This window comes from Oryctolagus cuniculus, chromosome 20 (genome assembly GCF_964237555.1).
Source record: "Oryctolagus cuniculus chromosome 20, mOryCun1.1, whole genome shotgun sequence".
NCBI lineage: Eukaryota > Metazoa > Chordata > Mammalia > Lagomorpha > Leporidae > Oryctolagus > Oryctolagus cuniculus.
Window position 1 is genome coordinate 39218385 of NC_091451.1, and position 13500 is coordinate 39231884.

At 60.8% G+C, this 13500-nt stretch overlaps 1 protein-coding gene across 1 annotated transcript; it reads right to left on the reverse strand.

The window, feature by feature from the left end:
• Nucleotides 1-1109: 1109 nt before the first annotated feature.
• Nucleotides 1110-8676, reverse strand: LOC100358486 (alpha-1-antitrypsin-related protein). The gene is made up of 5 exons (XM_070065650.1): nucleotides 8553-8676; nucleotides 4935-5578; nucleotides 3254-3524; nucleotides 2129-2273; nucleotides 1110-1367 (listed from the first exon to the last, which is right to left on the reverse strand). Exons 2-5 carry the CDS (start codon nucleotides 5572-5574, stop codon nucleotides 1182-1184), a joined length of 1242 nt encoding a protein of 413 aa, XP_069921751.1. The 5' UTR covers nucleotides 5575-5578; nucleotides 8553-8676; the 3' UTR covers nucleotides 1110-1181.
• Nucleotides 8677-13500: the final 4824 nt, after the last annotated feature.

Here is a 13500-nt window from a genome sequence, read left to right on the forward strand (position 1 = left end):
TGGGAGGCAGCAGGCGATGCTTAAGCTCGAGGGTCCCGCTCCCGGCACTTGGGCAGTGAACCAGGGGGTGGCAGAGCTTTCTCTGTCTTTCACACACAAATTAGAGGAAGAAGCCAGCCTCGTGCCTCGCACACCTGTGCTATTTCCCCCTGGTTCTGGGCAGGGAGCCCCCAAGGCTGACTCTGCCACTCCTGGGGAGCCAGGGCACACGGGGTAGGCTGGGGAGGGGCAGGGCCGCCCCTGGACAAGCCCACTCCTGGGGAGCCAGGGCGCAGGTGCCCTGAGCTGGGGGCCTCTGCTCTGGGCGATGGAAGAGACCCGTGCCCCTGGGCCGAGCGCTGCCGCAGGGACAGCTCAAGCAGAGGCACGGGAGCTGGGCCGTCCTGGGAAGACCACGGGCAGGGCCACAGAGGGAGAGGCCACGGGGTCCAGAGGTGCCACTGTCGCCCTCACAGCCAGGAGTCCCTGTCACGGCTTCAGCCCCATCCTGGGGACCACGGCCACGTGACTGGGTAGCAGACAGGGACAGGGCGGAACTGGCCTTGGGGACCTGGTGGTCCTGGTGACTTTGAGGAGGGCGGGAGTCCAGGCCCCGAGGCCCTGACAGAGCCCGAGCACAGGTGCAGCACAGGGAGCAAGGGCTCCTGGGACACTCGTCCTCCTCAATCCCAGGAGACACACTGAGGTGGGAGGGGCCCACACAGGGGAGAGGTGACCCAGGGGACCAGCAGAGGACGCACGCGCAGTGCCAGGGTTGAGCGGGCAGCAGTCGGAGCGGAGTCTGGGGGTGGGCGGGGCCACCCTGGCAGGGGCGGAGCTACAGGGTGGGCTTGGCTGGGTGAGCAGGAGGATGTGGACATTCAGTGGGCCTAGGCCTTTGGTCTGAGACACACCGTCCCCCAAGGATTTCCCATGTGACTGGAAAGCCCGGGGCATTCCTGCAGGAGGAGGGGCTCAGAGCCTTGGGGTGCGGCTCCACCACACTCAGCCCTGCCTGCAGGGCTCTGTGCTGTGCAGGGACCTCAAGGACGTGGCCACTGGCAGCAGCAAGCCAGTGGAGTCTATACAGGCTCCGGGGCAGGGAGGGGTTTGCAGATGGACTCAGGAAGGGATGCTCAGACTTTTAATGTGTTGGGGGGGCCGGGGTCAGTCACCGGTTCAGGGCTGAAGTTGAGGGGCTGTTAGTGTGCAGTGGGGTCCACCACTTTTCCCACAAAGAGGGGAAAGTGCATGTTATTGTCCTTGAGGATGAATAGGAAGGGCCTGTTGAACTTGACAGTGAGGTTGTTGGCCTTGTTGTTCCCGGCATTGGCTTTGCGGACTTTTGTGAATCCCTCATTCATGATCAGCACCGCCTTGTGCAGGGCCTGGAGGCAGAGAAGCAGAGCCATGAGCTGAGCCTGTGCCGGCCCCACCCAGGCCTGGACAGCAACCAGGTGGACGGCGCACCCAGGAGCAGCTCACATGGGCTTTTTTGCTGCTGGCCGGGGCTGCCCTGTCCCTTCCCTCTGCCCTAGGGGCTCCCACACTTCTCTCTGTCTCGTCTGAAGCCATTCCACCCTCCCCTGCATTCCTGACCCGCACCCCCATCCCCCTGGCTGTACCCGAGCCTCAGCAGGGGACGATGGCCTTGCCCCTCTGTGTGTCTCCACTTTACTCCGTTTTCATTACAGCACAGGGGCTGTGGGGTGGCATCACAGTGCCCGTTATGTCCCCACCGTGTGCAGCCTCTCACTGAGCTCCACTTGGTCACTGGTCCTGCCGATGTCACTGAGCAGCCGTCACCCGTAGCTGAACTCCCTCATGTTCAGACGAGGTGACAGCAATGCCGCCCCACAGCACAGAGGGAAGGGGCCAGGGGCTTTGGAGTCACCGACTCTGACCTCTGTGTCAGGGCAGGGAAATCGAGGCCATGGGCAAGCTGAGCCAGGGGTCTGACCCAAGCTCAGGGCGGGGGGCTCCTAGCATGAAACCCCCTCCTGAAATCTGTCCCCCGACACTTCCCTTCCCAGGGCATCAAGTGGGCCCCGGGAGCAGCCAGGTCTGACCTGGTGTGCGTCTCAGGCCTGTCCCCAGTCTCCTGCTAGGGCCCTGCCCCCCAGGATACCAGTCAGTGGGGCGACCTCACCTTGGAGAGCTTCACAGGTGCCCTTGTGATCCGAGAGAAGTCAGCCTTGTCGCTGAAGACGTTGGTGATGCCCAGTTTGCCCAGGATGGGTCTCAGGTCGTGGGTCCCAGAGATGGAGAACCTGGGGAGGAACACGCTGGCGGACCTGCCGGGCGGGAAGACAGTGCAGACGTCTCATTCCTGCCCCCGTCCTCTGGGGCCCCGCGTGGGCACTGTGTTCTTTCCTCCTGCTTTCTCCCACTTAGCGTGGCCCCTCTCCCACACCCATGTGGACGCTGACTTGGTCATTGTCCTCGTAGCCCCCATTGCAGTAGGTGTCAGAGTGTCAGCACCCACAGGGCCCTGGAAAGCCACCTCCCCTGAGAAGCCCTCCAGGCAGATCCAGGGTGTCCTTGGAAGAGCATCTAACCTGCCCTGCAGTGTTGGTGCCCCCACAGCCGGGGACTCCCTGGTGCCTGGCTCCCAGGGGAACGTGGCTGGCGGTGGCAGGTGCTGAGTGACAGCTGTGTCGTGGGGGAGGAGAGTGGACCAGCAGGCTTAGGGCTCAGTTCTGGTTGTGGGGAACAGGTGTGGGCCCTGGGAGGGTCCGTGGAGGGCGGGCAGACTGGCACTGGGGCTCTGTGACCAGTTCTAGTTGCGGCCCTTCCCGGGCCCTGTTCTCATACCCGGCACATTTCCGATGCCCAACTGTGCACTTCTGATGGTGTGTGTCGTATCAAGTGCACATCGCTCCTGTCACTGGAGTGACGCGACAGCCGTGCCAGCTCTCTGGGCCCCTGCTCTGCTGGGCCTCTCCGTGAGGCCTCTTCCCCTGTGCACAGGGACATCTGTGCTCGGACCACACACTCAGCTGCCACCTTTGTCAGCAAACCTCCTAGCGTGTCCCAGCATCTCTTGGCTGGCCTGGGCCCACACCCAGGGCGGGAGGGGAGGTCGCCAGGAGCAGGCCCTTGGCCCCCTCCCGTGGTCTCTGTCCTTCTCTGACACAGGCTGCCTTTCTGATGTGGGCTCTGGCTGGCTGGGAGCGCGAGGTCACCCTCCCCAGTCTCTGGACGCCCCAGTAGGCTCAGTCCTGACACAGCTCAGAGGCCAGGCAGGCCGGGGTGCCCTGGGTGGGGAGATCACCTTGTTCCCGTGTGTCTCAGGATCTCCTCAAAGTGCTGGCGAGTCAGTCGCCTCTCCAGCTCTCCCATCTTCTTGGGGTCAGGCAGGAGGAAGAAAGCGGTGTCCCCTCCTACCCCATGCAGCACCAGCACCCAGCTGGACAGGGATTCATCTCGGTGCAGGTAGAATGTGCCCAGGTGGTTCACCATGGGCACCCGCATGGCTCTTTTCTCTTGCACATGGAAGCTCTCCTGCACGGGGTGCATCGCCTGCACTTCATCGATCCATTTCCCTGGGGAGGAGGGAGGTGGGGGGGACCCTGAGGGACCTGAGTCCGAGGGAGGAGCCCTGAGCCCTGTTTCTGAGACGTACCTCTTTGAGCCTCAGCTTCGCCATCTGCAAAATGGTCTAAAAACAGAGCGATGGGGCCTCAGGGTGGCTCCAGGGGGGACTCTCTGAAGCCAGGAGGGTCCTGGAATTCTGTGGTGCTCAGTGGGCAGAGAGAGATGCTGCCGGTGTGGGGGACAGTGACAGCTGGCAGAAGCATGGCTCTGAAGGCCGCACAGTGGGGTTGGGTTTCTGTCTGTTTCTGGCGTGGTGGCAGGGGGTTATAAAAACTGAAGAGGGGCCAGGGTTTGGCACAGGGGGCTAAGCCACCACTTGTGAAGCCAGCATTCCATACCACAGCCCAAGTTCAAGTCCTGGCTGCTCTGCTCCCAAGCCAACTCCGTCTGTCAATGTGCCTGGGAAGGCCGCAGAAGAGGCTTCAGTACTTAGGCCCTGCCTCCCACGTGGATCTGGACAGTGCTCCTAGCTCCTGGCTTCTGCCTGGCCCAGCCCTGGCCACTGAGGCCTTTTGGGGAGTGAACCAGCAGATGGGAGATCTCTCTCTCTCCTGTGTCTCTGTTATGTTGTCTTTCGAATAAATAAAATAAGTCTTCCAAAGAACCCTAATGAAGAACCAGAAGTCCTCATGTGTACTTGGGGACCCTTTCCCGGGGGCTCCCTGGCCCTGGCTGCTGGGCGGGCAGTCATCACCCAGGGCGAGCACTCTGCGTGCTGCTCCTAAGTCCTTGTCCTGGGAGCTGCAGGGGGAATGCAGATGCACAGGCAGCCTCCCCTGAGTGACACCAAGAGGACCCCAAGTGAAGACAGCCAGAGAGGCAGGTGTCCCGGGGACCCAAGGACCCTCCTTCCTCAGGGGAGGAGGAGGTGATGGCTGGGGGGGGGGGGGCGAGCTCTGTGCTAGGTCTCAGTGGAGCTGGGAGCTCAGCTGTGCCAGCCCCGGCCTGGTGCCCTGCACTGCAGGACTGTGCAGGCAGGGAGTGGGGAGGGCTTGGCCCTGGCCTTGACCCTGAGCTCTCCTGGGGACAGTGGGAGCGGCCTCAGAGCACCCTGTGGGCCCCAACCTCTGCCGCGCTGAGCACTCGGAGGCAGGAGGGCGGCTGGGAGGCGAGGGGAGCTCTCACCCCAGTGAGGGCCCTGAGAGTCCTGCCCAGGAGACAGTGCTCTGACCGCCCTTCACTCATTCCCCAACCCGCACGCGCTCTATTGTTCAGGTGTGGACAACAGAAGCAGCCACGTCAAGACCATACCCTGCCATACTGCACCCTGCCTTGTCGGGACATTGCAGAAGTGGCAGTGGGAGACTACCTTTGGACGATTTCCCTGGAGCTGGCTTGGGTTCACGTTATGGCCTTACCGTGAAAGAAGATGTAATTCACCAGGACGAGCCTCGTGGCGCTATCCAAACCCTGGACCACGTCCCGTATTTTTCGCTTTGTTTCTTTCTCTACATAGCCGTTGATGTGTTTCCTGGCCGCTTTGGTGTCCTGGAAGTGAACAGTCGTGACTTTGGAGTGGTACCAGTGCTTGATCCCTTCCAGGAACGTAGCCACTGGCCTCAGGCCCTTGTCCATGAACAGGCTGCTCCCGGTGAGCAGCTGGGTCTTGTGGCCCGTCTGCAGGATCCTGTGGATCATCTGCTGGAAGCATCCATGGATCAGAGCCTCAGGGGCCTCCTTGGGGTTGAACTTCAGGGTCTCCTGGATCAGGCTGCGAGTGTCACCCCAGGCGCCCAGGGAGAGCATGGCCAGGGCAGCTGTGATGCTCAGCGGGGAGAATAAGATGTTGCTTGTGTTCGACCAATAGGAGGGCTCCGTGTACATGGCAAAGGCAAGGTCAGTAATGATGTTGGCCAGGTTGTGGCAGGTGAGATGGGCCTGGTGGTCTGCGTCGGACTCCGCGCTATCCTGCTGCAGGCTGCCTTTAGCCAGGGCCCGGGGCACCAGGCAGCACAGTGTGGCCAGCGCCAGGAGGCTCCATGAGACAGGCGGTGGCATCGTCCTGCAGGAGAGAGAAGGGGGTGCCAAGGCCTCAGTCAAGGCCCAGGGTTTCCACGGACACCATGGACGAGGGACCTTGTCCCAGCAAACAGTCCTCAGGTGCTAATTGCTTTTTATCACCCCTGTCATTGAATAAGGTCTGTCCCCTCTGAAACTCACGTGCGAGTTGACTCCCCACTGTGGGCAGCTCCAAGGGTAGAAATATAATCTGATGATGGTGTTTGGGGGTGGGTCGTTGGGAGGTAGATGGGACAGGGACGGCCATCAGCATGGAGCGCCAAGACTCAATCCTGGCCCTGGGCAGGTCCCCTCTGCCTGCTGTGCTGCAGCTCCTCTGTCGTACCCCGGGGACACCCACGAACACAGGGAGACACAGAACACAGGGAGACGCAGAACACAGGGAGACACACGGACACAGGGAGACACACGGACACAGGGAGAACACGGACACAGGGAGACACAGGAACACAGGGAGACACAGAACACAGGGGGATGCAGGAACACAGGGAGACACAGAACACAGGGAGACATACGAACACAGGGAGACACAGAACACAGGGAGACACACGGACACAGGGAGACACAGGAACACAGGGAGACGCATGGACACAGGGAGACGCAGGAACACAGGGAGATGCAGGAACACAGGGCAATGCACAAACACAGGACGCCCCGTGTCTCACGTGGGACTCTGCCACCAAAGTACCATCACCTCAGACCAGAACCACCAGCAAAAATCAACCATTTTTTTCTAATGTGTCAAGTATCATGGGGGGAATAGAAGAAAAGGGACTGAGATATCATCATTAAAGAATCAGACTTGACCACCTGGGTCTCTGCTCACCTCCTGCCCAGCACCGCCCTGGCTCTCAGGGACCTGGACTCCCTGCCGCCCGCACACTCCACCAGTGTGCACACCACTGTGCTGCCCTGACTGACAAGGAAGCAAAGCCCAGAGGGTGGGCGATGCCCGAGGGCAGCGGGCAGGTCCAGGCAGAGCCCGAACCTCCCACCCGAGCTGGGCCAGAGTCCACGCCCTGCACAGCTCCGCTCACTCCTGCATTGGCCTCGACGTGCCAGTGTCCCAGCGCCCAGGGTACAACAGAGGATGCTGCTACACAGCAGGCAGAGGGGACTTGCCCAGGGCTCGTCTGGGTCAGGTCAGGCCCAGGAAGGACGTCCAGGCCTCAGAAAAGTCACTGGGGGCCGCACCGATGGCCACTGTGGACCGCCGAGAGGGCCGGCATCTTCCAGCCATGGGCGGCCAGAACCCGGGGCAGCCCTGGCCCTGAGGCTCTCACGGACTCTGCCTCTCATCTCCAAGTGTGACTCAGCGTCTCCACTGCAGAAGCTCAGCATGACTCAGCAGTTTGCTCAGGGCACCCAGCAGGGCAGGCTGGGACCGGCTGCATCACCAGCTTTTGCGTGGGTGCCCCGTGTTCCGCTTGTCGCCTGTGCACCTGCTGGTGCTGAGGCTGCACCTGCTGCTCAGCTGGTCCTGCCGCTCGCACTGTGGGGCCGGGTGCGGCTGTGCTGGGCGGGGCGGGGCTGTCCTGTGCAGGGTGGGCCGGGCAGCAGCCCTGCTCCCTGGGTGGCAGTGCACTGTCTCCCAGCATCACCGAGGGCCTCCTGGCCCAGCCATGCAGGGGCTCAGGACCCACCGGCTGACGGGGGAGTCCCCTGCTCCCTGACTGGCTCAGACTTCTCTCTGCTCACAGCAGCCTTGGGTCACGGGAGACCCAACTGCATTCACCTCCCTTGGCCAAAGGTCCCCAGGAGCCAGGCAGTTGGGGGCGTCCCTTCTTCCTGTGGCAGGGCCCTGTTTGGGGCCCCAAGATCCCCCCTGGCCTGCGGGGTCAGGCCTGAAGGAGGCCCCAGCCGATCCTCTCACCCTCACCGTGGGGCTCAGAGCCCCTGGGAGCTCAGTGCTGTGCCCACTGAACCCTTTCTGGGAGCCGCTGTCCCTGCAGCTTCCTGGGTGCGCCCCGTGGGGCCTGGGCTCCTGGCCCTGCACATGAGCTGAGATTCCTGCCAGCAGCTCGTGGCCCGTCCTGGCCACCACCTGTGTCCCAGCCACAGCCAGCACTGATGGGGCAGGGACCTGCTGGTGTCTCCAGGAAATGCAGGTGTGCGGGGAGGGGTTCATGGAGACCTGCAGGAATCCCAGCCCAACCCAGAGCAGCTGTGACCAAGACTAACACTGCGCCCTCCTCTGCCCTCCTCTCTGTGCTGGTTGCATCAGGAGGAATAAATGTGGAGTCAAACCTTACACTGCTCTGAGATGAGAGTGTTGTCAAGTCCAAGCCTTCAACGTGAACAGCCACAAACCCAGACAGGACAGGGGGAGAGGCGGCGGGAGAGTTAGCCGGGCCAACTGAGGAGTAACGGACACACCGTTCCCTTGCAGGCAGCTGCTCTAGCCAGGAGGTCGAGGGCAGGGCCCTGTGGCAGGAGGGTGGACAAAGCAGAAGCAAGAGGACCCGGGCAGTCCTGTGGGCTTCTGGGTAACTGGCCGCCGTGGGCCAGAGGTAAGAGGGCCCCCTTTCTCCTCCAGGGAGTCAGGGCGGGGCAGGGGGCAGGAATCCACAAGCCGAGGTCTAGGACTGTGGCTCAGCTGGGGGAGAAAGGAGGACTCCAAGGAGGAGCCCCTGAAGGGATGCATAGTGAGGGGCTGTGGTGGGGGTCCTCCTCCGGACCCTGCAGGTGGGAGGGAGCCAGGTGAGGCCCAGGGGACACAGGCTGAGTCTGAGCCCAGGCGGGGCGGGAGCAGGAGGGCAAGGAGCACTCAATCAGCTCCCCCTCCCCGGCACCTGCCTGTGTCGGACCCTGTGTGCCGGGAGCTGCCCAGTGACTCCCACCTGACTGCCCCGTACCATGACCAAGGCCTGGCTGCCAGCGCTCAGTCCTGGCTCTGCCCACAGGAGTACAGCGCTGCGTGCCTCAGTTTCCCCGTGTGGAGTGGGCCCAGCACTCACCCCCACGGCAGCTCAGGAGGCTCAGCAGAACCTGCGGGTGCACAGGCAGCTTGTGGGGCTGGACCAGCGGTGCTGGCGTCCCACCGCACGCACAGCCTTCGGGGACTTATAGCGCTGTCCAGGGGGCGTGGGGACACTCAGTTCCCATGTGACCAGAGACTCCTGTCCTGAAATGAGCCTGGCACAGCTCCAGCCCCTGGCCAGGTGTGTGCTGCCCGGGGCTGATCGCCTCCCAGGGCCTGGCTGTCCTGCTCTGAAGTGGCTTAGTCCTGCGGAACCCCCGGTGCCAGGCCACCAGCAAGGACGGGACACCTGGGAGCCCTTTGTCACCCCCTCTGCCAATGTACCAGAGTCTACCCCAGCAGTGAGCCACTGACCCCTTGCAGACTCCTCCTAATTCCGGACTCTGGGTCTCCCAGAACTGGGATTGGACAATTTTCTCTTTAAACCCTTGGCATGTGCAACGGCAGCCACAGGGCCCTCAGCGCTGCTCCCGCTCCGCCGTGTCTGTGCCCGTCCGGCCCGTGTAGAGAGTTAGTGTTAAGACAGACCGAGTCCCATCCCCCATGAGCTCCTGGCTCCCAGCCAGAGTGGAGGCACCGGGGAAGCCGGCGTCAGACAAGCCCCTGTGATGCAGGCTGGGATACTGTAGGCTGAGAGCTGAGGCTGCAGCTGGTGGAGGCGCGGCCCCCAGGCCAGGGTCAGGCAGCACTGGTCGAGATGCCCAGCGGTCAGCCTCCCAGCTCAGGCTCATTTTCTTTGTGCCCAAGACGGGCGTCTATGCCTCTGCCAATCTTCTGGCCGTGGGAGGAAAGAGATGGGGGAAGCTTGCCTAGTGATTCCTTTTGGAACCCACAGTCTTGATGCCTGTTTGAGGGTCTGCCAAGCATTAGCACTAGAAATGCCCCTTTGTCTATTAAACCGTGAAGATCCCGGAGTTACACCCTCTGCCCATCTAGCAGCCCAGGACACCGAGGCACACTGAGGGTGACTCGGTAAGGGGAAGGCAGAGGAGCATCCAGGCTGACGTGCTGCCCTTAGCATCCTGGTACGTTCATGTGGAAAGTGACTGGAGAAGGACAGGGCACTCCCACGAATACATCCCAGAACGCGCTGTGAGGACATCGCAGCCAATTCAACAAAAAAAGTGTTTTATGTAATGCACATTGCTAGTTTTGTTTGTTCCCTTTGTGCTCTGTTCAGGTAGCAGAGCGAAATTTCTAGAATTCCGTCATCTCTGATTGCTCATCACGGTGCGTACCTTGTGTTCCCAGATAACCCCAAACGGCAAGCACATTGGTTTGGACAGGTGACCTTGACTCCTGCGAGGGAATGGACATGCTGGTTGTGGCCAGCAAAGGCACAAGTCTCCTCACCCCACAGCCATTGTGCGAGGCACACGGGGGCTCTGCCCATCCTGGTGACACGGACACCGGGCTGGATGGGGCTTCCTGTCCTCACGTGTCTGCTACGCACCTTCTGTCTCCAGTTCCTTTAACCGTTCCCTCCATGCCGATGGCAGTGGTTAGTGCGAAGCCAGCAGCAGTGACGCGGGGACCACGACCACCCAGGGCCTGCTCTGGGCATCTCTGATCTTGGGAGACCACCCCTCCTTGTTGCCCAGGTGCCGGCCACGAGAAGGAAGGAAAAACGGAGAGGACGGCGGAAACCTCAGCTCTGTCCCTGCTGCAGGTGCCGTGGAGCTCGGGGTTGGTTTACTCCTGCAGGAAACTGGGCTCTGGGGAACCGTCGTGGTCAGCCGGCTTCAGACACAGGCAGCAGGTGAGGCCAAGGCTCCCGGGCTGCACCGACACCTGGACCCCGACATGAGCTCTGGGCTGGGCGTGGCTGGGACAGGGACTTTGGAGAAACTAAAAACCACAGCTTTAAGTCATCCTGGAAGTTTTACTCCGTCCTCCTGTCCCATCTTACGGAAGACGACCCTGTGCCCAGAGAAGTGCAGGACCCTGCCCAGGACACACAGCCACTGTCTCATGTCTGTTCACAGACACCACGGTGAGGGTCCAGTCTTCCTGGGGTGCCTGTGTCCTGGCCAGGGGCAGCCTGCCTGTGGCCATCTCCCCAGAAGTCACCATGCGCCCCTGAGAGTGGGCTCAGATCCCTGCAGAAGCTGATCCTGGCTCTGGGCCCGGCCGTGAGCTCTGCTGGCCACACAGTTTGAGAACACCCACCCCTAGGCAGGCCTCCCTCCCTCCCAGCTAACATCAGAGCAACTTCTCCCAAGGGAACCTGCCTCTCATTCTTCTCTCCCTCCCCTGGACGGAGCAGGTGTCTGTGTGGTTGCTGACGGCACAAACGCCAGGACCCAAGAGCTGCTGGGAGGGGGAATCGGTGTGCCACCTGTGCCTCCCGGTTCAGACTCGGTCCCACTTGGTGAAGGTGGCGCCCCCTGCAGGGCAGAGCCCATACTTCCAGAGTCCCACACGGTGTGGCAGGGTCTTTGCGCTGCCTGCATGGGTGAGTGAGGTCAGGACTCTGCAGACCTGGCTGAGCACAGAGCCTGGCCCGAGTGTCCCCCCCCCCCGCCCCGCCCCTGTGCAGAGCAGGGCAGGGACTCCCAGGGCTGCTGCTCTGATTCTAGCGGGGCACCCCTTTGCTGGGACCTGGCACGTTTCTCCTGCAGAGTCTGGAGTTCTGTCTTGTGCTGTGCGTGGGCAGCTGAGGCCAGCAGAGACACACGGTTAGATGAGATGCTCATGGTGAGAACCTCCGCCCGTCCTGGCTGTCCGAGTCGCTGTGGGCCTCTTGCCCCGATGTCCACGATTGCCCAGGTAGGGAGTTTCCAGCTCTTCTCTCAGTCACGGGGTATCTCTGCCTTTACTTTTTTCTTTGTCTTCAGACAGCACCCAAATGTCAACACGTACGCACTCGTGGCTGTCTCAGAGGCTGCTTGCATTTTTTATGTTAAAATGTTTTCGGGGAGGGGACCCAGCATTATGGTGTAACAGGTTAAGCCACTGCCTGTGTCACCAGCATCACACATGGGCACTGAATTGAGTCCCAGCTGCTACGCTTCCGATCCAGCTCCCAGCTAATGGCCTAGGAAAGCAGTAGAAAGTGGCCCCAGTGCTCGGGCCTCTGCACCCACCTGGGAGACCCTGGTGAAGCTTCTGGCTTCAGCCTGCCCCAGCCCCAGCTGCTGTGCTCATTTGAGGAGTGAACCAGTTGATGAAAGATATCTCTCTCTCTCTCTCTTTCTCTCTCTTTGTAATTCTGCCTTTCAAATAAATACAATAAATCTCTAAAATATGTGTTTTTTGTTTGCCTGGGATATTTCAAAAGGCCTGACTTTAAAGTTTAAAGTCTTTCTTCTGCTTTATCTGGTCTATCATGAGGCTTTCGACTGCATTTTTTCTTCGATGTAATGAGTTCTTCCTTTGCAAGATCTGTTTGGTTCTTGATCCAGATTTCTGTCTGTGTGTGTGCTGAATTTCTTATGTGTGTCAGGATTTTGTTGTCTTAATTTTTGTGAACCACCCCTCTCTGCACTCTTGTATCTTGTTGAGCTTCCCACTAGTCAGTCTTTGAATTCTTTTTAAGATTTATTTATTTATTTGAAAGGCAGAGTTAGAGAGAAGCAGAGGGAGAGAAAGAGAGGTCTTCCACCTGCTGGTTCACACCCCAGATGGCTGCAATGGCCAGAGCTGACCTGATCCGCAGCCAGGAGCCAGGAGCCTCTTCTGTGTCTTTCACGCAGGTGCAGGGGCCTAAGCAACTTGGGCCATCTTCTGCTGCCTTCCCAGGCCATAGCAGTGGGCTGGATGGGAAGAAGTGCAGCAGCGTCTGGAACTGGCACCCACATGGGATCCAGCTATGCAGGCGGCGGCTCTGCCCACTGTGCCACAGGGTGGGTCCCATTGTTTGAATTCTTTACCTGGCATTTCATCCACTCTCTCTGTGAGGTCTGTTGCTCCAGGGGTAGTGCACTCTTAGCAGGTGTCATGTTACCCTGCCCCTTTGTACCTCTCCTGCCTCCATGCAGGTGTCATGTTACCCTGCCCCTTTGTACCTCTCCTGCCTCCATGCAGGTGTCATGTTTCCCTGCCCCTTTGTACCTCTCCTGCCTCCCTGTTGGTATTGGCTCATCTGGTCTCTCCTTGTCTTCAGCTGCTACTGCATTCCCAGCAGAAGGATTTTCCCTGAAGCTGTCAGTCTGGTGAGCTGGCTCGGCTTTGGTACAGCTCTGGGCAATGCTGCCATCTCCCCACGCTGCTTCTGCTGTGGAGAGTACGCAGACTGCACTCAGCACAGCCCCTTCTTGTTCTCTGTACTCATCTTGGGTGAGGGGACCTCAGGCAGGGGTGGGGCATGGAAGAGACCTGCACCCTCACATCCATACCTTCAGCCTCACCCCTACATGTGTCTACAGCACCCAGCGTGCGTGGCACAGTGGAGCACGGGCACGCTTCTTTGCACACATGAGCACTGCTGTGGGGGCATCCTCAGGCACTGCTGACCCCGGGGAGGCAGTGAACCCCCAGAGGGAATTGGCAGAGAAGGGGCAGCTGCCTACACTTGCGCTGGCCCCTCCTTCCCTAGGCCTCTCTGTGAGGCTCCTCCCATGTTCACCCCAGGGACCCTCTGTGCTGGGACGTCACCCACAGCTCCGGCCTCTGCCCAGGAAGCCCAGCTCTTTGCTCCTGGTCCCAGCACAGCCTGTGCTGGTGCTGATGTCACAGACAGGAGCGCTGGATGTCGGCAGGGGCGGCCGCCTCGCTGGGGAGAGCCCTCGCCAGGGCACAGCCCAAGCTTCACAACCACGTGCGTGGCCAGGAGTGGGCGGGCAGTGATGACACAGGGGTGAGTTGGGGAGTGCCTTCCTGGAAACACACCCTCTTGGGAGGTGACAAAGGGACCCCGAGACAGGGCTGTGACCTGGAGTCCACACAAAATCCCAGGGCACAGAGGGACACTCAGAGACCATAGG

Bases quoted from the DNA above. Each gene is read 5' to 3' on its own strand.
- LOC100358486 (XM_070065650.1), bottom strand. From the start codon at position 5,574: ATGCCACCGCCTGTCTCATGGAGCCTCCTGGCGCTGGCCACACTGTGC. The intron at 3,525-4,934 runs GTAAGGCCATAA...CCTCCTCCCCAG, and splicing joins GAATTACATCTTCTTTCACG to GGAAATGGATCGATGAAGTG. The intron at 1,368-2,128 runs GTGAGGTCGCCC...CTCTGCCTCCAG, and splicing joins CACCTGTGAAGCTCTCCAAG to GCCCTGCACAAGGCGGTGCT.